At 46.8% G+C, this 27,613-nt stretch overlaps 1 protein-coding gene across 1 annotated transcript; it reads right to left on the bottom strand.

Annotated features, from left to right (window-relative positions):
- LOC133358388 (probable Bax inhibitor 1) lies at nucleotides 1-26,840 on the bottom strand. Its single transcript, XM_061576703.1, has 10 exons — nucleotides 26,685-26,840; nucleotides 26,162-26,235; nucleotides 15,577-15,685; nucleotides 13,544-13,664; nucleotides 9,485-9,533; nucleotides 7,373-7,470; nucleotides 6,964-7,043; nucleotides 2,705-2,805; nucleotides 1,998-2,073; nucleotides 1-1,348 (listed from the first exon to the last, which is right to left on the bottom strand). Exons 2-10 carry the CDS (start codon nucleotides 26,221-26,223, stop codon nucleotides 1,325-1,327), a joined length of 720 nt encoding a protein of 239 aa, XP_061432687.1. The 5' UTR covers nucleotides 26,224-26,235; nucleotides 26,685-26,840; the 3' UTR covers nucleotides 1-1,324.
- Nucleotides 26,841-27,613: the final 773 nt, after the last annotated feature.

The raw sequence follows: 27,613 nt of genomic DNA, 5'->3' as shown, positions 1-27,613 counted from the left end.
GACATCACATTGTTTAATTTTGGCACATCTAAATGGTTTATTAACAGTTCAAAGTCATTTAGTTCAAACGTTAATTATTAAACCTTCTAACCTGGTTAAGTGGTTAATTGGATGCTAAGTTTTTTTTTCCCGGTGTACTCCTCAGTGCTCGATATGCGAGTTGTTATTAAGAAACCCCTTCATAGCAAATTATCGTTAATAAAATAAAGTGGCCAGGTGTGCATTTACCACTCGATCCCCAGAGCGTGTGTTCTTCCTGCAACTCCCAACAACGCGTTCGGCGCCCTCTCGTCAACAGCGATAGCAAAGGCGTGCCTCTTAAGTGGATTTTCCAAACCCGAGGACCTCACGAAATTGTATCGTCAACAACGCTGCACCATCTTCTCCTTGGTTCTTTCGGTAAAGTAACGTAGAAGGGAAATAATAAAAATAAAACAATAAAATAATTCTCACGACGTTTCGGCCACAACGCAAGCAGCCGTCCACAGGTGGAGAACAGGTCTGTCGAGAAGACAGTCTGAATGTTTGCTCGACAGACCTGTTCTTCACCTGAGGACGGCTGCTTGCGTTGTGGCCGAAACGTCGTGAGAATTATTTTATTATGCCTTATTTCTATTATTTTATTATTTCCCTTCTACGTGACTTTACCTAAAGAACCAACAGGATGAATCCCTGCAGTCACGAACGCTGCGCCAATTATGATTATTTTGTTTGCCCGCTGCCGGTTAGGAAATGTCTCGTCAAACCCTGTCTATGCAAAGCAAGCCGCCGCGCGTGTGTGTAGCAGTGAGTGCCTAAGCGAACAAAGTCACCCCACCCCCCCCGGCCGCCCCCCCCCCCCTCGACCTAACCCTTAACGACATCGTATGCATTGGCCTAAGTGTTAACACAAGTGCACCATGCATAAATATTAAAGAGAAAATTGTCATCCCGTACACCGTTTAAGACGTATCGATTACCTGTGCATCTTTGACGATGCGTCGAGTTACCCCCCACCCGCTTGAGGCGGTGACGTTAACGGCGCGTTCGACGTCCGGTTTAAAAGCGTCTCCAGCTCTGCGTGTGACACTTCCTATCCAATCGTCGAATCGAATACGCAAACCACGTTTTTCTCCCGTCTTCAACTCGGTGAGTCAATTTGTTTAGATGGGGGGGGGATGGGGGTAAAGATGCATTTTTCACAGGTCAACTTTTAAGTCGGAAATAATTACCAAAAATACACAGAAAGGTACACGCACACGCACACACAACGAAGTTGATGATTAATACACAAAAATAAGATTCTGTGTGAAGTTCCGTTGTTACTTCGCCTGCGTCCCTCTCTTCACTTCTTCTCTTTTCTCTTGTCCTAGACACACACAACAAACAAACGAGCGCAAGAGACTCGCGCGTGAGCTGCTTTGAAAACTCGTTTCTTTTTAGAAAAAATCATTTCTTCACAACTGCTTTTGTGCGCGTTTCAGTTCGTCGTCCTCCCCCACCCCCCCCCCCCGCACCTCTGCCCAGCGCCGTTGGCTACGTACGGCGCTAAAGAAATTCAACGTACACGAACAATGCCTACGGGGGCTCCACACGCACCGATTGCATTGAAAACTCTTTTGTCATTAACGTGACAATCCATTGTAGTCTTCCTTCACCGACCCCCCCCCCCAACACATACGTTGTGGCTGGACAACGGAAAAATTTAAAGTGTTGCTGTTCAGCAAAAAGGAATTCCTCGACGACGACATTAAAGAGATCGGTGCCGGAAAGATGTGGCCACGGCACCGCAAGACAAGAGAGGGACAAGTGGAAACAAATGACGAGATGTGACGCGGATGCAGACTACGTGACGTCTGCCCATCGTGGATCGCGACATGAACCCAGAGACGTTGAGAGCACCTGCCGTGCCCGCTTCACCGTGGACCGTTGGGGCGACGACGACGAGAATTAACGTTTGAAATCTCGCGTCCATCGTGCCTACGAGGGGCGTGCAGGCCGCAGTCTGCCCTCCTCACCTTCTCGTTCATGGTGAGGATGATCATGAGCTTGCGGAAGATGTGGATGAAGTCCAGGAAGAGGTCCACGCTGTGCCTGCAGTCGCGGTCACACGTGACGATGGAACGGTTTGTGGGGCGTTCGTGGTTAAATTTTGGAAAATTTCATGAATTTTACAGGTAGCAGTAGGGCTTTCGCAACCAATATTCTCCACAATTGAGGGTTTTTTCAGATCGCGTAAAAATATGTGTCGTTAAACGACGATGTCTTGCCACATGATGATGCTGGTTGTAATTACTGGCGAACCGTCACGGTACTCGAAATGTAAATGTTGTAGTGGGTTTACTCCCCAACACACAACTGGTGTGTGTTGGGGAGTCAACCCACTACTGGAATTGTAAATGCTGTAGTGGTTTTACTCTCCAACACACAACTGGTGTGTGTTGGGGAGTAGACCCACTACTGGAATTGTAAATGTTGTAGTGGGTTTACTCCCCAACACACAACTGGTGTGTTGGGGAGTAAACCCACTACTGGAATTGTAAATGTCGTAGTGGGTTTACTCTCCAACACACAACTGGTGAAAGAGGGTGTGTGCGGTCGGGCGTGGTGCTGGCCACCCACCCCCTCGTGTACCGTTCCGGCCTTCATAGGTGCTCGCTAACAGCACTTGCCCCAACAGTCTGTTAAGGCTACACGGGGGATCTTTGTCTCTGTTGGCGCTCACCAGATGAAGTCCTTGTCGCCGGCGCGGCACTTCTCCACGATGAGCTGCGTGTCGAAGAGCACGAAGCCGCACATGACCAGCAGCCCCAGGTACATCTGGGCCTGGGTGAGGGGGGGGTGTGATGGGGGGGGGGATGTTGGGAGAGGGGGGGGGCATGGGGAAAACAAAACATAGCAATGTAAGTATTGAGGCCGGCGTTAACATTGAGCAAAAACCAATGAACTCGTTGCGCGCGCAATAACGTTTTGGTTGTCTCAAAGTCCAGGTGATGGTTTTGACATTTCTTCTGGTGCTAAGCGCGTGCCCGGCCTGCTCCAGGACTTCAAGCCCAGCGTGGAAAATAACTAAATGCACTGGCTAAGGAAACGCCAAAACAAAAACGGGGTATCGACAAAACAGTACACCATCCGGCATTATCTCAAGAGGGCATGGCAGAAGCAGCCCAGAAGGTGGACTGGACAGCAAAAATCTTGACAACGTGGACCCCCCGTGGGTGGGTGGGTGACCGAGTGGAGAAGATAAGTAATATTTTAAAATACTTTTATAAAAACACGCTTTAATGAAATGTACCGTACAAGTAATGGCAGAACTCCACGACTCCAGGAAGTGGCCGCAAAGCTTGGCACAACGTGAGGGGCCGTGGTGATTTACAGCCAACGTCAGTTGAGCGTGGACAATTAGACCCAAGCCGAAACATAACATTTAAAAAAGATGGTTTAATTTATTTTTAATGATAGAATATAGTATTGTCATCAGTAAGGCATAAGTATACCAAGTTTGCAGTCGATACCACATTGGGAAGTGGGTTAAAATTGAGTTACAAGATTTGAGGCTACAACAACAGAGTGAGTTAATAGAAAGTGTGTACAAAGATTGTTTAACAATATAATTTTTATTTTTAATGATAGAATGTGGCATTGTCACCAGTAAGACATAAGTATACCAAGTTTGCAGTCGATACCACATTGGGAAGTGGGTTAAAATTGAGTTACAATATTTGATACGACAACAACAGACGGAGCGAGTTCAATAAAAGCGTGTAACAAAAGGCTTCGAAAAAACGGCCGGAAAAGGTGAGGGGCCCATCAGGCATCACATTGTGCTCCCCACAACGATTGTGGGTAATTCAAACAAACCAATTTTTAAAAAATATATTTTACCAGGTAAGGGCCTGACTGAGTTGCTACAAAGCTATTTTTTTCAGAAGCGAACCTGGCCATAAGAAATGATAGCTCAACGAAGTGGCTTATCGTCACGTGGAAATTTACAGCATGGAAGGAAAAACCGGAGGATCCGGAGAAAAATCAGCGGGGCCACGGGGAGAGAGACACCGCAGACTCCAAATATACAGCAGCAGCAGGTGTCAGAGTTCGGGATCGAACCTACGACCTCCTGTATACCAGGCGAGGTTGTTAACATCTCCTAGCCACCGTGATGATGATGAGAGACACACGCAAACTCCAAATATACAGCAGGCGTCAGGGTTCGGGATCGAACCCACGACCTCCTGCTTTCCAGGCGAGGTAGTTAACATCTCCTAACCACCGTGATGATGATGAGAGAGAGACACGCAAACTCCAAATATACAACAGGTTTCAGGGTTCGGGATCGAACCCACGACCTGCATACCAGGCGAGGTCGTTAACATCTCCTAACCACCGTGATGATGATGAGAGACACGCAAACTCCAAATATACAGCAGCAGGCGTCACAGGGTTCGGGATCGAACGCATGACCTCCTGCGTACCAGGCGAGGTAGTTAATATCTCCTAGCCTCCGTGGCGCCCCATTGATGGGAGGATAACGATGATGGCAAGAGAGGACGAGGAAAAGCACCACACTTAAGACACTGGCACGAGCCACTGAGAGCCAATGCTACACACGTAACATCGCCCTCCACACCCCCCCCCATGGGTGCTGACACGGCAGGAACACGGCATGCGGTTTGCACGAAGGCACGTTAATAATTCACGAGCTCCGGTCAACTGTATCTGCAGCGTGCACGCGCGCACATTTCAGATGCGTGGTGGGGAAAAACACACGCAAAAAACCCCGCGCTATCGCTGGCGACAACAGTTCAGCTTTAGCGGAAACTCGTCAATTTCGCTTCCTCAGAAAAAGAGAAAAAAAAACTCTAAAAACATTTAGAAAAGGCGACCTTCCGGGAAATGGCTCTGTCGTGCGACATCGGCGAGCGTGTTAAACGGCGTTTTGGCTACCAGCGCGCGCACGCCCCAACACAGCAGTCGTGCACATGCGAATGGATTCCGTCACGTTTTTTTCCCCACGTTCGGCTCGTCACAGCAGCGAAGGAGGCACCTTCCAAGCCGTCCCAATGGGTTGATGTCGCCCAGCGACCCGCGCAGCTCAACTCTCGGCTATTGCTGGGATAATTATCCGCATTTTTCCGATTAACCGTGCTTTCTGCCAAAATGTAAACGGAAACAAAATTATTTTCACAACGAAGGTTTTTGGGTTTGATCGCGTCAGTAGAAATGTGTCGTAACCGTCCACCACCCGACACAGCCGGTAAGGTTTGTCACCTAAAGAAAGCGCCAAATAGTTTACTAGTGCGGTGTGCAGTGTAGTGTATAGTGTAGTGTATAGTGTAGTGAATAGTGCAGTGTATAGTGTAGTGTATAGTGGTGTAGTGTAGTCGTGTAGTGTATAGTAGTGTAGTGTATAGTAGTGTATAGTGGTGTAGTGTACAGTGGTGTAGTGTAGTCGTGTAGTGTATAGTAGTGTAGTGTATAGTAGTGTAGTGTATAGTAGAGTAGTGTATAGTAGTGTATAGTGTAGTGTATAGTGTAGTGTGTAGTGTAGTGTGTAGTGTAGTGTGTAGTGTAGTGTATAGTGTAGTGTATAGTGTAGTGTATTAGTGTAGTTCACTACTGCAGCCCACTGGTGTGTTGGAGAGTAAATCCACGACGTTTACAACGCGATCACCGTGACGTTTCGCCGGTAATGACATCAACCAGCATCATCGGGCAATTTGCCAGAACAGTGAAGCAATCCACCTGCTTTTGGTCTTAAATAGTGCAAGATGATGTCATCATCTTCTTGGTTCTTTCGGTAAAATCACGTAGAAGGGAAGTAATAAAATAATAAAAATAAAACATAATAAAAACATTCTCACGACGTTTCGGCCACAACTCAAGCAGCCGTCCTCAGGTGAAGACCAGGTCTGAATGATGCTGTCTCCCCGACAGACCTGGTCTTCACCTGAGGACGGCTGCTTGCGTTGTGGCCGAAACGTCGTGAGAATTATTTTATTATGTTTTATTTTTATTATTTTATTACTTCCCTTCTATGTGACTTTACCGAAAGAACCAAGAAGATGAATCCCTGCAGTCACGAAAACTTTAAATCGAAATTTAATTATATTTTATTACGTTGTATTTTATTATTTCCATTCTACATGACTTTACCGAAAGAACCAAGAAGATGAATCCCTGCAGTCACGAAAACTTTAAATCGAAATTTAATTATATTTTATTATGTTTCATTTTCATTATTTTATTTCCCTTCTACGTGACTTTACCGAAAGAACCAAGAAGATGAATCCCTGCAATCACGATAGCTTTAAATCGAAATCAGGCCGCAGCAGCTTCAAAATGCGGCCACCGCCAGGGTGTTTCACTGGCACACCACTTTCACCATCGCATCACGAACCTGTGCTCCTGTCCCTTCACCGGCTCCTCGCCCGAACCGGTGCTGATTTTAAGATTCTCTTGCTGGTATACAAGTTGCCAGCATTTTAGCCGCGCAGTTTAAACTGCAGTAAAATTACAATCGAGTTAATACTGGTAGGAACCACCTGGTTCCACCAGCCCACAGGGGATTATTGTGTCCGTCCGTCCGTTGTGCATCCAAAAATGGGAGGGGTGGGGCGGGGTGGAGAGGGGAGGGTGGGGAGGGGCTGGTTACCCCGTGGTGCCCTTATAAAACTCAACGTTTAACCTACTCACGCCGGCTTGTGCCCGCCCTCACAGTCGGCCATATTTGCGGAATACACCACGCCGCCGTTGACCCTGGCCATTGACCGAGCAACCCAACGTTCCTACCAGCTCCCTCCGCAGGAATGTGTTAACGCACAATCGATACATTTACCCGTATTACAATATATCTGTATTACAATATATATTCTCGATAACCTGTATTACAATATATAGCAATATAAATACACATCTAAAAAACACAGCGCCTTGCGTCTCAAGAGAAACTTGCAGGGCGGTACACACACAGGTCACATGACCTACCTTGAAGAGGAGGGCGGAGCCGTAGAACATGTTAAAGAGAGACATCATCAGCAGGAAGGAGAGTCCGGACATCAGAGTTCCTGCACAAAACACATCGCACACAAAAGGTCCAACACCGTGTGAGACTAGGCTCTATGGAAAGCTGTCTCGGGTGTGGACCAATCAACTTCAAGGACAGTGCATACATTATCAGAGTTATGTTTTTTGTTTGCATTATGACTGCAGGTATTGTGGTCTATGCAAACATGACTCCTTGTAAAAAAGGTGTCAGTTTTGTTGCCAGGTAGAAGGGTAAAAAAAAAAACAATTATCATATTTTTTACTGGCAAATGAGGTTCCAATGGTGTAAAGGTCTATCGTCCGTTCTGCAGGTTAAACACCGGTCACCAAAACTCTACGCCAGCCTCACCGCCCAGGTAGAGGTAGGAGCGGCGTCGGGCGTAGAGGGCGCTGAGGGTGAAGCAGCCGAAGATGAGGCTGGTGCCCATGAAGGCGGTGGCAATGATGCTGCAAGGGAACGCGCGCGCGCACGCACACATTTAATTTTAGACGGGCCCCTAAACATGGTCGGGAATTAACCGGATTGCTGTAAATTGCAAGAAAAACGGACAACACTTTCGAGCACACATTGTACAGAGGTTATGTTTTTTTATAGCTTAATTTGTGTACATTTTGCATCATTCTCATTGTGTTTTATCCACATTATGACTCCCTCCCATTACCCCGGATTAACTTAAAGTTGACCGTAGTAGGAAGATCAATTTTGAGAAGTCATAAGGGTTGAGTGGAGTAGCTGCCGAGTGGCGATGCTGAAAATTATCGCAAGACGTAAGATCCACGATCACCCCAGCGAAAAATATATCCCGACTGTCGCGACTAATTTCACATTTCATGAATAATTTATTGGCCCGAAAAAATATTTATCAAGTAACAAGAGCACAACAATTAAAGTAAACAATTGTCGAGATGTTTTTCTCTTTCAAAAATGGAAATGTACACAATTGGGAATGACACCGAGAGCCAGGAGGAGGAACACACGGATCAGGGAGCGTGCAAGTTAGCGGAATACTTTTCACGTTCACGCACAGCATATAGATCGCGTAAAAATAAATGTGTCGTTCAACGATGATGTCTTGTCACCTGATGATGCTGGTTGTAATTACTGGCGAAACGTCACACTCTCCAACACACCAGTTGGGTGTTGGAGAGTAAACCCACGACAGCATTTACAATTCCACTAGTGGGTTTACTCTCCAACACACCAGTTGTGTGTTACTGGAATTGTAAATGTTGTAGTGGGTTTACTCTCCAACACACAACTGGTGTGTTGGGACGGTGACCGATGGCCAAGAGTGGCAGGCAGGTAATAAGCGCCCGTCTTGAGTGTACGCGCACAGAGATGCGCGGTATGAAATCTGTTCATGTGCAGGCGTCAGGCGGAGAGTGGTGGTGCAGCGGTTAGCGCGCTGCCCTATGAACCCGGCGATCCGATTTCGATTCGCACTCACGACCAAGACCGGCGATGGTTGTCGGAACCGGTCCTGGGCCTCCGCCTAGGTCGCCTCGGTCTCAAAACGAGTACCGGGAGTACGGTGTGGTAAACATCACCACCTGGGAGACAAAAGGGTTGTTGGTGGTGGCCACCCACCCCCTCGTGTGTCTTGCCGGCCTTCACAGGTGCTCACTAACAACACTTGTCCCAAGAAGTTGGTGGAGGCTATACAAGACACATCTTTGTTTCGTTGCCGTTTGTTACTGCATCACACGATCGCAAGATACGGAGGCAACTCTCGGACGCCTTCGCCCAAGAGGTCGAATGACGATGCCTGACGTTGCAAGTGTAGTGTAGTAAGGACGGACTTCTATACTTCTTTATGGCACACACTGTTTAGTATCTTGACACACAGTCCCTATCACACTCAGGGGTATACGGTCCCCTCACCCGTTACCCTCAGAAGGTACAAGCCTCCAGACCTTCCAGGCCGTCTAATCTCCCTGCTCTCCCAGCGTCCTCCGGCTGGACCTAGGGGATCTCTCCCCGACCACTGGTTACTCTGAGCCCGAGCCCTGACAAGGGCTGGAGGGCTTGGTCCAGGGTCCTAGACGTCTTCGGCCGACTTGGGTCTTCGTGTAGCAGAACTCCTTCAGAGCTCTCAGCGCTCTGGCTTTTATACCTGTTCGTGGCCGGGTTGTCCAATCCCCGGCCACCTTGTGGGACCCTCCGATTGGTCCTTCCCAATCTGGGTTTGGATCCTACCTCACCCCATTTGACGCTGACCGTTCGATTGAGCGGGAAAACGTTGTTAACGATCTGTTCTCACAGTTTGCGAACAGCGAGTAGTTAACACCACTACATCAGCATGTACGACGTGTGAACTCCTTTCGCACGCCGTACGTAACACCAGCCTTGCTAACTGGAGGTCCGGGGGTGGGGAGGCGTGACAGCCAAACTGAACACTCTGTTGACGGCGATAAGATTCCCGTACGTGGCACTGCGGGTTGGCAGCGTGCTTACTCTTACCTCGGGTTGATTGCGATGACGAAGTCGAGCAGAGGGCCAAGTCCGAGTCCTGCACGGGGGAGGAGGAGGGGGGAGGAGGGGCAACGCAGTCCCATTACACATTGCAGGAACGCAGAGTTAACGGCCGCATAATGCCGGCTAAAGAGTGGACGTACGTTTACGTTGGAGAGTCACAATATCGCCATCGTTAGCCATGGGTAATGCACTGTCCCCCCCCTCCCCTCCCCCAAGCTATTGTCACAAAACGTTCACCACGAAGCACAAATCTACTAACACAATATGCAAGCCGAGAACGTAAAGGCATCCTATCACAGCGGTCACCAATAGACAGGACCGGCAGGCACCCTTTAGCTCAAATGTTAACAGGGAGAGGTTGTTTAACTTTTGACAATCGTGCATTGAAATTAAACGTAAAGGGTGATCGCCATTTATAAACACCCCAATCAAAACAGATACGCTTTGTAGTTCAACTCATTTCTTTAGTGGAGTGGTTAACTTGTGGTGCACGCTGCATTCCCTGAGGGATGTGAGATGCCCTTTCTGGGGGGTGCGAGAGATGTGCAGATTTTCTTAGAAGGTAAATAATTGAAATACAAATTACGCACGGGTACGTAAGTTACAACTTACTTAGTTTCATCAAAGCCTACGTAGTTATTAACATTGTAATTGTTTTAACGATCGAGAATCAAACGGATGCAAGGCTGCAGTAAAAGTTAGGAACCACTGCTTTAGTGGAACCCCAGGTCGGAGACTTCAAGAAAGAAATTAATCGCTTGTCCCCGCCAATGCTGGTGGACAGGCCTCTACGAGAGAGAGAGCTCTAGAAGATATTTGGCCTACTCTTCCACGCTGACCAAGACCTCTTGCAAGGGAGGTGGGCAAACCCACAACCCACCCCAAGAGATGGACTTAAACCGGCAACCTCTGGATCGTAAGGGGAGTGTGCCAAAGTTAATACCACGGCGGCTTCGGTGTGTGTGAGTGCGCATCTGTGTCTCTCGTTGCGAGTGTATCAGGGGTGGTTTCTCGTGCATGTCTACGTATGCGTGTGTCTACATGCAACTCGATGGGGACATCCATGGATCCACAAGTATGTGGGGGAGTCTATGGATCGCGTTGCAGTGGCCGCGGCAAGACAGCGAGGGCGCGGTACACGGAAGGAAGAACATTCTCGGGCGGGAGATCACCCCACCCCCCTCCCCCTTCGCAAACAGCAGGGGGGGCGCGTTTGGCGTTGAAAAAGTTGATGCAATCGTCGAGCGGTGCAGCGAAACAGGAGAAAGGGCGGTGGGGGGGGGGTTGCGATGTTAATCGCGCAGTCATTGACCGACAAAGCCACGGGGCTGGGGGCGTGCGTGCGTGCGTACGTGCACGCACGGGGAGGTGGGTGGAGCACATCGGTCACATCGGTCGAACCCCGAGCCGCCAGCCAACACGCCTCGACTCGGGTTACCACCGGCAGTTCACGTTGGAGCACGCGCGGCGGCTCTACCTGCAAACGGGTTTTGATTCCTTACCCGTAACCGGCCGCACCAGGGTCGCAAACGGGTACCCGTACCCGGCCGTACCCGTACCCTACCCGTACCCGGCCGGGTACGGGTATCGGGTACCTGATTGCGACCTCTGGGATGAAGCCATGTTGCAGGCGCGGGTGGGTTGATTCTAGGCACTTGAATTGTGAGAAGAGACAAGACGTTGGGAAATGAGTGACAAACGGTGACTCACCAGTGACTCACGGCCTACCCGTACTCGTACCCGGCCGCACCAGGGTCGCAAACGGCTAACCGTACCTGGCCGGGTACGGGTAGCCGGGTATCGGGTAGGGTACGGGTATCAGGTACCTGGTTGCGACCTCTGGCGTTTGCTCTCACAATTTTCCACATCGTCGGGGTCAATGTGACCGCAATCTCGCCGTGCTGGTCTGTGTCGGTGCGTGAAGGCACTAAGCGTAGGAGTGCGAGCATAACACAGTATATACTGTATAACAGTGGCTTGCACCACACTACGATTTTTTTGACGTTTCTGTAACTCAACAATGAGTTTTTTTCCTTTAAATTAATTAGTCTGATGACGTCACCCTGCTGCTGCTGCTGCTGCTGCTGCTGCTCTATTTAAGACCGGGAGCAATCGCAGAGCCTCACCATTCTGGCGAATTGCCCGATGATTCTGAATGCAATTACCAGTGAAACGTCACAGTGCTACTCAAACTGTAAATGTTGTGGTTTCACGCTTCAACACACCGGTGGGATAAAGCAGTGAACTATTTGTCTTTTGTCAACGTGATACTTTTGGCTGATTGGCCGTGTTGGGCGGTGGAGGGTTACGTCACATTTATGAATAACGCGATCGAACCCAAAAACGTTATGAATAATTAGTCTGAGCGAACATATGTTGCGGGACATTTATTGTTAATTCATATTGTTTACCAAAGTGCACCGTTATCAATGTCTTCTAACGCAGCTGTTTTTTAAATTTCATTTCTATTTGCTTTACTTGTTCCACTTAATATTATTACGCAATTTGCTTTCGTCATTTTCTCACCACCACGGTTAAACAAGGTCAACTCGAACCGCTCTCACGTAGCGACGGTGTAGCTCCACGTCAGCCTAGGCGCGCGTATTGTGGTCACCCCCCCCCCCCAAAGCAAGCATGAGCCAGGCTCAAACCTGCTGTGCTTCCCGGCTTCTAACAAGCTCGGGCACATTCCACACGATTCTGTCATCACACTGCAACAACTGTATTGTGTGAAATACAGCCTCCTCAGTTTCCACTTGTGGGGATTTCCCCCCCACCCTACCCCAATGCCACATGTGTTGTAAGCCAACTGTTTAACAAGCGACAAGGGGATTTTATTATATTACTCCGGAGGCTGATCAGCCTCCGTGCCTTTCAGCGAGCCACCCGAGTTCTTCTAGAATTGCCGAAATACACACGTATGTGTGCATGTGTAATGAACGTCTTTCGCACCGTACGTGGTCAACCTCGTTCATCGGAGGTGCGGGGAAAAGACAACAAACTATGGGTCTCTGTGTGAGTCTGTGGGTCTCTGTGCGAGTCTGTGGGTCTCTGTGTGAGTCTGTGGGTCTCTGTGTGAGTCTGTGGGTCTCTGTGTGAGTCTGTGGGTCTCTGTGTGAGTATGTGGGTCTCTGTGCGAGTCTGTGGGTCTCTGTGCGAGTCTGTGGGTCTCTGTGCGAGTCTGTGGGTCTCTGTGTGAGTCTGTGAGTCTCTGTGTGAGTCTGTGGGTCTCTGTGTGAGTCTGTGGGTCTCTGTTTGAGTCTGTGGGTCTCTGTGTGAGTCTGTGGGTCTCTGCGCGAGTCAGTGGGTCTCTGCGGGAGTCTGTGCGTCTCTGTGTGAGTCTGTGGGTCTCTGTGTGAGTCTGTGGGTCTCTGTGTGAGTCTGTGGGTCTCTGTGTGAATCTGTGGGTCTCTGTGTGAGTCTGTGGGTCTCTGTGTGAGTCTGTGGGTCTCTGTGTGAGTCTGTGGGTCTCTGTGTGAGTCTGTGGGTCTCTGTGTGAGTCTGTGGGTCTCTGTGTGAGTCTGTGGGTCTCTGTGTGAGTCTGTGGGTCTCTGTGTGAGTCTATGGTTCTCTGGGTGAGTCTGTGCGTCTCTGTGTGAGTCTGTGGGTCTCTGTGTGAGTCTATGGTTCTCTGTGTGAGTCTATGGTTCTCTGTTTGAGTCTATGGGTCTCTGGGTGAGTCTATGGTTCTCTGGATGAGTGTGGGTCTCTGCGTGAGTCTATGGGTCTCTGGGTGAGTCTATTGTCTGTGTGAGTCTATGGTTCTCTTGTGAGTCTATGGGTCTCTGTGTGAGTCTATGGTTCTCTGGATGAGTGTGGGTCTCTGCGTGAGTCTATGGGTCTCTGGGCGAGTCTATTGTCTGTGTGAGTCTATATACGTATTATATAGAACTTCTTTCACACCATACGTAGCCAACCGCGCTAATCGGAGGTGCGGGGGGAGAAGGACCATCACACGTCAACGGCAGCACCCTTCAAATGATCGCCGTCGGCCTTTAGAATCGATCATTCATCGCCGCCCGCGGTGCCCGTGTTCCCGCTCACCAACGGTGAAGGCAAAGCCGCACAGGATGCCCAGTCGCTTGGCGTCGTTCTGCCCATTGCGAGGCGTAAACATCAGCCACATGAGCAGGCCCATGCTCACCAGGGTCATCAAGAAGTTCCCCTGCAGAGGTCAGTTGCACACAAGTGAACGGGACAAATTAAATTCCTGTACAGTTTTAATTCGTAGCACTTTGTGCCTTCTTTTAGCACCGCCCCCTCCCGATACGTTCCATTCATTGGCTACGACATTCTGATAAGCCCCCTCCCCTCTCCTACCCCCCCAACTTGCCTCACTTGATGCAGCAAATCTGGCTGTGACAGTCCCACCTGATGACGGAGACTTGTGTTGCTTCCGAAACGTCGTGATTTTATTGTTTTATTTTTATTAATTTCATTTTTTACCTACGTGACTTTACCGAAAGAACTAATAGTATGAATCCTTGCAGTCACGAAAGCTTCAAATCTAGAATTAAAGTTTTAATTCTAGCAATTTTTTTTTACCAGAACAAATTATAGCTCAACAAAGCGGCTTATCCTCATGTGGACACTTATAGCGGCCAAACACCGTTAAATGCGTGATGTTGACTCTTAAACGTGGAGGAGAAAAACCTCGAGGACCCGGCGAAAAATCCACGCGACCGCGGGGAGAGACACGCAAACTCCGAATATACAGCAGCAGGTGTCAGGGTCTGGATCGAGCCGACGACCTCCAGCGTACCAGGCGATGGAGTTAACATCTCACATCGCCCCAGTTAATGATTATTATAAGCGTTTGCACTGTGTGCCGAGCCAATTCAATGTAGACACGGTCATGGCACAATTCAATGTCTTCATCGTAAACGGCGACAATTCAATGTATTTTTTAGCTAATAGTACAATGCAATGTCTTCACTGTCAACAACAAGTCATAGCATAATTCAACATCCAGTTAATAATAAAACTCGCTGTACTTCAGAGTAAACAGCAACAGCAGGGTTCAAGGTCTTCACAGTTAACAATAAAACTCGCCGCTGGTAGCACCGATACAACCTTCACATTTAAATAGCAGAATTCAGAATTAGATGAGAGCATGTGTGTGCGGGGGGGGGGGGGGGGAAGGGGGGGTTAGGGGCACCTGATCATTTTGATCATCAACCATTTTTGTATGGCATGAGTCACAACCTGCTAATTTTGGCAGAAATATTTTGCGGGAAAAAAATCCACGGCCGAGGTGCTGGGGATGGGGAAGGGAAAAAATGTAATCGCCTTGCAGTAATGTTGAGGGAATGGATGAATACGGTGGGATTAGTTCCACCCACACACAACCACAACCCAGGCAGAATCACACCTGTGACCTTCCCCAACTCCCCGTGGTCACCCATCATCCATCCACTAATCTCAACCAAATGTACGAGAAGATAAAAGATACACCGGATGCAGCTTATGGTGGAAAAAAAAAACCCGCCACGTCCGTGCCGAATTTACAACCAACGTCATTTTCCACGACGCCATACTTTTGCATCAACCCGGAAAAAAAGACAAGTTCGCGCATCTTCCGAAACTTCTTGCGATCGAAGCCCCGCTTGCGAGCTTTTCGGGCAAGCCTGGAGCAACGTCCCTCGTTTGCGCGCAAAAAGTAACACAAATTAACGGAGCACGCTCAACGGCGGAGAAATCTCGCGACGGCTTCCGCCAAGCAAGGAAATGGTTGGATGTAAAAACATAACTTTGTGCTGCAACAGGTGGTGCTAATTCCTCCAAACGAGATCAACAGGATGACATCGTCAAAAGTTTGGTGGTGAACGACTCTCCCACCGGCATCAGCAGCTACAGCGGCGTCAGTGACATCATGCAGGTCCGGCAACAACCAGAGCACCTCCCCCATCAGATTTGACGACATCACTCGTCCACAAAACACCAAACAATACGACGGTGTGAAATGTTTTCATCCTTTCAAACGACATCAACAGCACGACACGGCAGTGATGCCATTCTTCTATATCACGACATCACGTAACAGGTAACCCCACTCTCCCTGCTGCTGGTGTCCCTACCTGCAGGATGGCCGTGTAGAGGTGGACATAGGCCCCTGCGGACGCCACCAGCATGCAGATGGCCAGGGTGGCGTAGACATTCTTGAGATGTTGGCGTGTGTCAGGCTCCCTGCCAGGGGGTGGGGGAAAGGGGGCAATGAGGGGTCAGAGGCAAGAGAATGAGTGCCATTGACATAGCTGCTGGGCATCCGTGAAAGAAAAGTGCTTCATAGCTCATCGGATTCCTCCAGTATAAATAAATATCCCCATTCCTTTTCTTGGTTCTTTCGGTAAAGTCACGTAGAAGGGAAATAAAAAAATAATAAAAATAAAACATTATTAAATAAAATATTTTTATTTTATTATTTACCTTCTACGTGACTTTACCGAAAGAACCAAGAAGATGAATCCCTGCAGTCACGAAAGCTTTAAATCGAAATTTAGACAGCATTTACACTAAGTTTTTGCCCCAAGGTTCATCAGAGGTTTTTTTGGGGGTTACATCTCGTAAATATAAATGTGTCGTTCAACCAGTCACCACCCCCGACACAGCCAATTAGTAAAGTTTGTCACGTAAACAAAACGTGGCACTTAGCTACTACTTCAGCGCACCTGCGTGTTGAAGAGTAAACCCACAACATTTACCACTGGATCACATTGAAAGCGGAAACCATACGCGTTAAAATGACTAACCAATGTCTTCAAATTCTATGGCCGTGCCACACACCGATGTCTTATCGGTGAAAGTGGTCCCCGTGAAAATGAATGAAGAACACCGCCACACCATTGGAACATCATTTGCCAGTAAAAAATATAAAAAATATGATATAATTGGTTTTTTACCCTTCTATCTGGCAACAAAACTGACACCTTTTTTACAAGGAGTCATGTTTGCATAGACCACAATACCTGCAGTCATAATGCAAACAAAAAACATAACTCTGATGTGTGCACTGTACTTGAAGTTGATTGGTCCACACCCGAGACAGCTTTCCTTTCTGACAAGTTTTGTTGCCAGATAGAAGGGTAAAAAAACAATTATCATATTTTTTACTGGCAAATGAGGTTCCAATGGTGTAAATGCTTACCCCGAGCTCTCATACCCTGATGGTGCATTGTCTTTGAGTTGTGCGCCTTTTGGCGTCATCAGGTCCAACCCATGTGAGACTAGGCTCTAAGGAAAGCTGTCTCGGGTGTGGACCAATCAACTTCAAGGACAGTGCATAGATTATCAGAGTTATGTTTTTTGTTTGCATTATGACTGCAGGTATTGTGGTCTATGCAAACATGACTCCTTGTAAAAAAGGTGTCCGTTTTGTTGCCAGATAGAAGGGTAAAAAACCAATTATCATATTTTTTACTGGCAAATGAGGTTTCAATGGTGTAAATGCTTACCCCGAGCTCTCATACTCTGATGGTGCCTTGTCTTTGAGTTGTGCGTCTTTTAACACCGCCACAGTTGATACTGCCCATAGTGGACACGGTGTCATTTGCCACCCTACGTGGTACCGACCGATTCGCCTGGTTCACAAGCTATCTCCAAGTCCAAGCATGCATCATTGTTCCATTCTTCAATACTCCACATGAGTAAAGAGATTTATTTTTTCCACCGATGTCATAGCAAGCAATAGAGTAAGGTTTCAAGAGTACGAGGGGGCTCAAGAGTAAGCGGATCCGCTCATAAGCGACCGACCCCGATTCATACTTACACTTGTGACTCGTACTTTCGCTACAGGTAAGGGGCAGGAAGCCATCACGCGAACGTGGATTTGAGGGCTTGTAATGGTATCGTCCGTGCAAGGAACAAGTCCAAAACAATATCTAGTGTTTAAATTTCGATTTAAAGCTTTCGTGACTGCAGGGATTCATCTTCTTGGTTCTTTCGGTAAAGTCACGTAGAAGGGAAATAATAAAATAATACAAATTCAACATAATACAATTCTCACGTTTCGGCCACAACGCAAGCAGCTGTCCTCAGGTGAAGAACAGGGCTGTCGGACAGACAGTTGTGGCCGAAACGTCGTGAGAATTTTATTTTATTGTTTTATTTTTATTATTTTATTATTTCCCTTCTACGTGACTTTACCGAAAGAACCAAGAAGAGAAATATCTAGTGTTCTCTAATTTAGTGTTAATCATATATAGTGTTAATATTAATCTTGTGTTAATTATATATAGTGTTAATCATATATAGTGTCACTACTAATCTTGTGTTAATCATATATAGTGTCACTAATAATTTAGTGTTCTATCGGACCTGGATGCTGCAGATGATTAGTGAATCATTTACTGTACATTATTGTACTTTATGTAATATTTATGTACATTTATATACATGTTAAATACACTCTTACATTGTGTATATACACTCATATAGTATATAGTAGTGTATAGTAGAGTATAGTAGTGTATCTCCATATATATAAAGGAAATTTGTGATTATGTGTGTCTGTTCAAAATGTTTAGCGTACTTCCCGACATGCAACAAACTTGAAATTTGCCATGTGGGTACTTTCCAAACTGTACATCACACAAAAATTATAAAAATAGACTTTGGTATTTTTTTGGGGGGGGGGGGGGGGGGGAGCTCAATAATTCATATTTTTTTTGCACGGCAAGTGAGCTGTGACGTCACATCTGTCACGTGACCCACACATGTGGAAGCGTCACGCATTGTAGTGTCGTGGTTGGCACGCTTCGCTACAAACCCGGCGACGCGAGTTCGATTCCCGGTCACGGCCACCACCGGTGACAATTCCACGGTGGTCATCCTCTTGCTCACGAATGAGGAACCATGCTGTTTGCATTTCGGCGTTCTCTGGTCTAACGCTGGTTGAGACTAGGCCCTAAAGAAGGCCGTCTTTTGGTGTAGGCCAATCAGTTTCAAGGACAATGCCCATATATTACACTGGTCAACACACTTTTTCTGGCACAAGGTATTCCAACGGTTTTAGGGTAATTTTGGGGTGCTGATTCCAAATCTGGCATCACATCAGGTTTTTGAGATATTAAATATTGCATTTTCAATAAAAACTGCAGAAGAAAAATATTAAATAAATGTGGATATCTACATAAAATGATGTTATAAACACACTATCCTAAAAATACAGCACCATATTTTAACACTAAAGCAGTCACTGACTCGCAACAACTTGCAATCATAAGTGACAGAGTTAATTTCGGGTAAAATCAATGAAAATGGGGTATGCCGATAGCATAAAAATGAGATGTGATAGAGCAAATCTGAGATCAGATTTGGAATCAGCACCCTGAAATTAGTCTAAAACAGCTGCAAAAGTCCAGGCCAGAAAAAAACATTTTTCTTTTGTTGACCAGTGTTATCAGAGCATGTTGGTTTTGCATGTTCATCACAAGTACGTGGTTAATGCAGACATGATTCTTTGCAAAAACAGGTTTCTGTGCGGTGTTTGAACACCCATTCTGTTCTAGATTTGAAGCTTTCGTGACTGCAAGGATTCATATTCTTAGGTTTTCGGTAAAGTCACGTAGGTAAAAAATAATAATAAAATACTAATACAGTGATACCTCGGTTCACGAACGCTTCTGTTCACGAACAACTCGGTTAACGAACAGAAAAGTTCACGAACAGGAGTCGCGGCCATTTTAATGCTATTTCCAGGCTGTCACATGGTCGTGACTTCCTGTAGGAAGATCGTGGAGAGAAGAAGAGACACAGAAAGAAGTACTGTGAGTACTGTGAAGACACTTTCAGTGACTTTTTGCTTTTTGGTGTGCTTTTTAGCACATACAGTACTGTACTACTGTACTGTACAATACTGTACTTACTGTATTGTACAGTTCACCCGTTTGAGTGCTTACTGAAGTCATCTTAAGCAAGGTTAGTGTTCTCTCTTTATACATTACTATACTGTACAGTGCTAATGTGTATTGTAATTTGTTTCATATTTTTGTGCTTCAAAAACCAAAAAAAAAGGTCAGAACGGATTAACCGGATTTACATTGAACCCTGTGGGAAAATGTGCCTCGGTTCACGACCAGAGTCAGTTCACGAATTAAGTTCGTGAACCGAGGTATCACTGTAAATGAAAATAACTAAATTAAATCACGCCGTTTCGGAGGCAACACAAGTCTCTGTCTTATTTTAATTTACTGGTATTTTACTTATTTTTTGCCTACCTGTTTTGTTGCCAGAAAGGGTAAAACCTATTCGTATTTTATCATGAGGAACCCATGCCTGAAATGTCACATATCGTACAATTGTTTCTGTGTTATTTAACGAATGTGGTGAGGTTATTTTGCACTGTGGGTGAGGGGGGGCGGCTCTAATGGAACTATTTAGACAATGTCGCGCGCACGCACACTGGCGGCCAGAGCTGTGTTTGCGAAAAACCTTGATCTTATCACGGCACTGTACCGCAGCAAGACCTCAAGGTCTGAAAAAGGACGTCCAGGGTCCGTCCACAGTACCAACAAAATCAAAACGTTCGAAAGTTGATGGGTGTTTTGTCACATTTAGAAGGACAAATTCCCATTGTCTTTGTGCTTTTTTGTTATTGAACAAGAGCCCTTTACAAAGCACGAGCAACACGAGGCCTGGCGCCCGTACAAATGCCAATTTTTTTGTGTTTTAGAAAACGAGGTCAAAAATGTTTTGAGATGGCATCAATCCAAACTAACCCGACGGGGCTTATTTTGGAGCTTCGATTCAAACAAATCGTGGACGCCCATCACTAAATTACATTTTTGTTGTCATTGCGATCGGCCAATTGGCATCCCTCAGCCGCCAACAGCTGCATTCTGGGTGATGGCCGATTTCGTTATTGGCCTAGGAAAGAAGATTTAGAAGTCATAGGCATAGTAGTAACTATAAAGTCGAAGTGCTCTCCCGTTCAAATGAGCATTTACGCTTTGCTCATCTCTTGTTTACAGCCCTAAGCTGTAGAATTTGCACATTCCTATGATGGGCGGCAGGTCCATACACAGTCCAACACACTGTTCCTTTTACATACAGAGGTGAACCCATCGAATAAGACTTCTGATGGATGTTAAAGATTGATATCATCACGCTCATTTGCCCAGGAGACAGAGGCTCACCAAGTCTCAGGACTCTTTTCAGGAGGCTCCTGCAACTTTCGCCGTCCATATTCCAATTGGGTAAGGGGGGGTAAACATTTTCAAAGCTGGCAACATTGCACTCCATATTAGTTTTTTTGGGTTAGAGCTCTCAAATATAAATGTGTCGTTAAACCCGGTCAATTAGTAAAAGGTTTGCCTCGTAAACAAAAATTGACAATTAGTTACTACTGGTAACCAATCGTCGGCAATAACAACCAGCTTCAACAGGGCATTTTGCCTGGTTAAGCTGGTTGTAATCACCAGCAAAACATGGTACTCCATTTCTAAATGTTGCGAGTTTACTGTCCAATTCAGCGGTGTGGTGAAGTACTGTAGTAACAAATACTGGTAGGAACCTACTGGTTCGACCAGCCCACAGGGGATTATTGTGTCCGTCCGTCGTGCAGGGAGGGGCTGGGTGGGGAGGGAGGGGCTGAGTGGGGAGGGGAGGGTGGGGAGGGGCTGGGTGGGGAGGGGCTGGTCACCCCGTGGTGCCCTTATAAAACTCAACGTTTAACCTACTCACGCCGGCTTGTGCCCGCCCTCACAGTCGGCCATATTTGCGGAATACACCACGCCGCCGTTGACCCTGGCTATTGACCGAGCAACCCAACGTTCCTACCAGCTCCCTCCGCAGGAATGTGTTTGGCACGTTTTGTTTACCTGAAAAACCTTACCAATTTTCTGTTGGGTGGTGGCGGGTTTGACGACACATTTATATTTATGCGATCTAACCCAAAAAAAAGCATTTCTATGGATATTGGTCGCGAAAACCTACAAATATGCGTTAAGTTGCACTCTTGACACTGGCACTACCTCTGGAAAGTGATGTCGGGTGATCCTGAACATCCACTATATCTCCGAGTCAACCCCCCTAACCGGTTGCACCCGATTCAAGAGCCGAATGGCTCACAGGGCTATACCTAATAAATGAACTTGAACCGATTGCAAGCCACCACGGTTCCATCTAGACCAAAACCTCCTGGACATCCGTGATTAAAAAAAAGCTTCATAGCTCATCGGATTCCTCCAGTATAAATACACACTCCCCATTCCCATTTCGCACCACGTCCAAATATAAAAAAAACCTGGCACACTGCAGTGTCCATTACATGACATTCCAGCTGCCATGAACTTATTTGCAGAAGTAAACCCTTTCAAACTGAAACTGGCCCCAACATCAAGCTTCGTGGCAAACGGAGCCACGTTAATGGTGGTTCGTCAGCGTTGGCGCGTTCACAAACTCTCCGAGGGGATGTTTACTTAAAAGGTGAAATCGCTTATTACTTGTACTTAATCGCGGCGTGAATGGGCTCAATGGCTCAGCTTTGCATACAGGGGAGGGGAACACTAAACAGAAGTGATGATAACGGTAGTGCCGTTCAAGCGGTGTCGTTTTTATCCATTAAAAACTTGGCCAGGTTGGTTTCAGTGGCAGAGCGGGCAAATTGAAGTTCATAATCCTGGTGTGGGGTTGACTCAAGCCCATCATATATCTCTGCAGGGTTAGGTTCTATAAAAGGGATTTGCTGTACTGCATTATGGGAGAAGCCAAAAGTGGTTTGCAATGTGGAATTTCCACCACTGGCTTTTGGTGGGGTTGTAAAGAGATGCGCACCACCTCAAATGTTCATTTTAGCAGGAAATCACTCTGGCTTGGGTACGGAATCTTTCTTTATACTGGAGGAGGAATCCGATGAGCTATTAAGCTCTTTTTCACAAATGTCCAGTAGGGGCAATGGGTTCATGACGTTACAAAAACAATAACAAAACACGATAGGAGTGCTAAGTATAGGAAAGGTAAACAAATCACTAAAAAATACAAAATTAACTATTTGTATCTTACCAGATAAAGCACAGAGGTGCTAACTTATTTTTCAGAAGCGACCTGGCCACAAATGATAGCTCAATAAAACGGCTTTTCACGTGGAAATGTATAGCATCCAAATACCCTAAACACGTGTTGTTGATTCTAAATGTGGAGGGGAAAACCGGAGGACCTGGAGAAAAATACACGCAACCCCGGGGAGAGAGACACGCAAACTCCAAATATACAGCTAGCGTCAGGGTCGGAATCGAACCCAGGACCTCCTGCATGCCAGACAATGTAGATAACGCATCTTCCTAGCCACCGTGGTGAGGGTGGCGAGTGGTGAAGGTGGTGAGGAGTCGAGTGGGAGCTTGACAGCCGGTACAGGTGGCGAAATTGAGGTCGATGAGGGTAGAATGGCAGTGGAAGCAAGGTTTGGTGACATCAAGGTGGTGGGAGGGCGAAAGGTTAAGAATGGTGGGAGGGCGAAAGGTTAAGTATGGTAAGTATGGTATTGTGGTCGATGCAAACATGACTCCTTGTAAAAAAGGTGTCAGCTTTGTTGCCAGATAAAAGGGTAAAAAAACAATTATCATATTTTTTTTCTCTTCTAGCAAATGAGGTTCCAATGGTGTAAATGCTTACCCCGAGCTCTCATACTCTGATGGTGCATTGTCTTTGAGTTGTGCGCCTTTTGGCGCCATCTGGTCCAACACCATGTGAGACTAGGCTCTAAGAAAAGCTGTCTTGGGTGTGGACCAATCAACTTCAAGGACAGTGCATACATTATCAGAGTTATGTTTTTTGTTTGCATTATGACTGCAGGTATTGTGGTCTAAGCAAACATGACTCCTTGTAAAAAAAAGGTGTCAGTTTTGTTGCCAGATAAAAGGGGTAAAAAACCAATTATCATATTTTTTTCTTCTGGCAAATGAGGTTCCAATGGTATGGTAAAGGCGCCGAGAGAGGCGAGGTAAAAAAAAATGCATTTCAGAGTGTTGAGCTCAAGAGGGATGTGAAAGCTGAGGGTTGGTGGTGGGTGGGTTGAAGGAAATAAATGTGGAAGTGAGAGCAGCTGCGGTTGAAACAGACGGGCGAGTTTAAGGAAATCAAGGAGGTACACGGGAGCTGAGTTTCACTTTCCACCGACGAATATCGTTTTCCAGGCTCAATGGTAGATTGGTGTTACCGTAAGTGTTGTACATGACTTCTATGCTACATCCGGGGGCGCCACGAGGCGATATGTCAACTGGTATACAGGAGGTCGTGAACCCGACACCTGCTGTATATTTTGAGTTTGCGTGTCTCTCTCTTCCTGAGTTCGTGTTGATTTTTCTTCGGGTTCTTTCGGTTTTCCACCCCCACCACATTTAGAATCAACAGCACGTGTTGAAGAGTTTTTGGCTGCTTTACATTTCCACATGTTAAGCCAATTCGTTGAGCTATCGCAGGTTATTCAGGTCGCGTCTGAAAAAGAGCTACATTTACACTATGAGGTCTCTTTTACCAGTGGCAAAATATAGTAGTAGGTTTTTACCCTTTCAACTGGTACAAAAACTGACACCTTTATACAAGGCATCATGTTTGCAATAACCACAACACATGCAGTCAAAATGCAAACAAAAAGAAACAACTCTGATGATGATAATAATATGCACTGTCCTTGAAGTTGATTGGTCCACACCCGAGACGGCTTTCTTTAGAGCCTAGTCCCCATTGGTGTTGGACCAGATGACACCAGAAGGTGTGTTGTGGTTATTGCAAACATGATGCCTTGAATAAAGGTGTCAGTTTTGTACCAGTTTAAAAGGGTAAAAACCTACTACTATAAGAGCTACATTATATAGCAGCCCAGTGGGCCTTACCTGGTAAAATAAAAATAGATGTAGTATGTTCAAGTTATTTCGCACCGTACGTAGCCAAACATGCTAATCGGAGGTGAAGGGGAAGGACAACAAACTAAAACACACAAAAAGCAGTTCTAAACATTACAAATGCACTATGGGAACCTCATTTGCCATTAAAAATATAATTGTTTTTTTACCCTTCTATCTGGCAACAAAACTGACACCTTTTTACAAGGAGTCATGTTTGCATAGACCGCAATACCTGCAGTCATAATACAAACAAAAGACATAACTCTGATAATGTATGCACTGTCCTTGAAGTTGATTGGTCCACACCCGAGACAGCTTTCCTTAGAGCCTAGTCTCACATGGGTTGGACCTTTTGGCGTCATTTGGTCCAACCCATGTGAGACTAGGCTCTAAGGAAAGCTGTCTCGGGTGTGGACCAATCAACTTCAAGGACAGTGCACATTATCAGAGTTATGTCTTTTGTTTGTATTATGACTGCAGGTATTGCGGTCTATGCAAACATGACTCCTTGTAAAAAGGTGTCAGTTTTGTTGCCAGATAGAAGGGTAAAAAAACAATTATCATTACAAATGCAGATAACCGAGTTGAAGGCAGTATTGCAATGTGGCGATTATGGTAAAAGTCGTGAATGAGATAGAAATGTATTATTATGTGGGTTTGCAAATGTGGTTATCCCAAGGCTATAGAAGGATGCGTGGCGATTAAGTGGTGGCGATGGTGAGAGATGGTCGTGGTTGGTTGTATGTCGAACTTCTTTCGCACCGTACGTAGCCAAACTGGTGTGTGGATTGCATACCGTGTCAAGCCATCACGGTTTACCCCGTATTCTTGTACAGGGAAATTGAGTTTTCAGGTCCATACGACGTGTACAACCGTTTAAATACGGGACTTTGTAGGATGAATGTTGAGATTTGTAAGGGCACGGGGTGATCAATAAGGTCTGAATTGGTCAGTAATAAGGTAGGGTACTGATAAGGGGTTAACAGGTCTGCTACTAAACACTACACTATACACTACTATACACTAAACTACTTTACACTACACTATACACTACACTACTATACACTACACTACTACATACCTGTCAACCCATACGGTTTACTCCGTATTCGTGTACAGTAAAACCTTGGATTGCGAGTAACTTGGCCTGCGAGTGCTTTGCAAGACGAGCAAATTTTTTAAATAAATATTATTTTGATAAACGAGCGAGGTCTTGCAACACGAGTAGTACGTGTATACGCTTTGTCTGCCGAGCGTCACGTGATCACAACTGATATACGAGTGCTTTGATATACGAGTGCTTTGATATACGAGTGCTTTGGATTACAAACACGTTTCCGGAACGAATTATGCTCGCAATCCAAGGTTCCAAGGTTCTACTGTACATGGAAATTGAGTTTTCAGGTCCATGCGGTTTTTACAGCCGTTTCAATTCCTGCAACAAAAATGTTTTTTTTTGCCTATTTACGTTTCTCCCTTGTGATGGGAGTTTGTAGGATGAACGTTGAGATTTGTGAGGGGCTCGGGGTGACCAATTAGGTCGTGAATGGGTCTGTAATAAGGTAGGGCACTGATAAGGGGTTGACAGTTTTGGGATTGCTAATCAGACACTGCACAGCAGAAGTGAAAGATGTGCGAGCGTGGAGGGAGGGGGGTTAAGCGTCTACAATTCCTAATATGCTCAGAAGTCGGTGTGTGAAAGGAGTGTAATGATATGACGACGACGATGATGATGTTGATGATGGTTGTGAGGTGTCAATGCCCAACCCCCCCCCAAAAGAAAACGAGGGAAGACAAAGACGGTCCCGGGGAAACGCCTCACAGGCAGCTGAAGTCGAACAGGGTGCGCGCGTTGAAGCGACGATCTCCCAACAAGGTATCCATGGCGTGTTTGTCCTGAGGCAAAACAACAACAACAAACCACCACCATTAAAATCAACAACAACAACAACAACAAGAGACCTCCATTAGCCACTCGCTGGCAATGGCCGCCGACGGAGGGGCGATCATTGCCCAAACACCGTCTTTTTAAAATATTTTTTTAATAAAAACATAAAAACCTTTCAAACACCGCGCATTAAACAATTTGTACCTTTAACGATCGTTTAACGCGACGCTTTGCTCCCTCTGTCAATGCGATTCGGCGTTCTAAATGCGAATCGATAATTTAACAAACGGGCCACAAGGCCTCAAACAGAGCGCGGATGTCGCCTGAACACAGTAGGCCCCCCCCCCCCCCCATCTATGACGCAATTAACAATCTTCTTTTAAACGAAACGAAACAAAGGCAACATAACGACGCTTTTAATGCGCTCGGGATAGAATGTTGTTCGCTTTATTGTCACCTGTAATTGTTTAAAGCACTTGAATCTTTCCGTCGGATCCACACGATGTTGGGAGAAGACGCACAGAGCTCAACCCGACACGGACTCAGTTTGTGTGGCACGCAGCGAGTGACGTGGGCTGATGAAGCTGGCCCCGCCCCTCGCCACTCGCCCCGCCCATCGCCACGCCCCTTGCTTTGCAAACCACGCCCCCTTCGCCTCAAAACCACGCCCCCTATTTAACCCCGCCTTCTTTATCTCAAGACCCCGCCCCCTCACTCTCAAACCACGCCCCCTTTACAGCAAAACCACGCCCCTCTATTTCAAGACCCCCTCATCCTCCAATCCCGGGCCGCTTCTGACTCCGCCCCTTCTCATCAAACCACGCCCCCTATTTAACCCCGCCCCTTTCATCTTCCAACCCCGCCCCTCTCCATCCCCCATATGCCCCGCCCCTTTCCATCACCCCACAGTCGTGACGTCTCGCGCTGGAATGTTTGGGTCACGTGGTAACGATATTTGACGGTTTGGAGAGGGGGGGGGTGAAGGAGCGGTGGTGCAGCGGTTAGCGCGCTGCTGCGCGACCGATAACCCTTGCGGACCGAGTTCGATTCCCCGCTCGAGGTCACCAAGACCGGTGGCGATTATCTTGGAGCCGGTCCTGGTGGTCTGCCCCTAGGTCGACTCAGCCTCAAATGAGTACCCGGTGGGGTGTGTAGTAAACATCGCCACTGGGGAGACAAAGGCGGCCGGGCGTGGATGCTGGCCACCCACCCCCCCTCGTGTGCCGTGCCAGCCTTCATAGGTGCTCGCTAACAGCACTTGCCCCAGCAGTCCGCTAAGGCTACACGGGGGATCTTTGTCTTTGGAGTGGGCGAGCGCGAGCCCCTCCCCTCAGCCCCCCCAGACCCCGCATTAAAGCACGTGACCAAGCAACCAATCAAGGCGCG

Source organism: Lethenteron reissneri, chromosome 61, assembly GCF_015708825.2.
Source record: "Lethenteron reissneri isolate LAM-NWPU_2019-01 chromosome 61, ASM1570882v1, whole genome shotgun sequence".
NCBI lineage: Eukaryota > Metazoa > Chordata > Hyperoartia > Petromyzontiformes > Petromyzontidae > Lethenteron > Lethenteron reissneri.
Note: the sequence above shows the minus strand (reverse complement) of the source record. Positions and strands in the feature narration are given on the sequence as shown.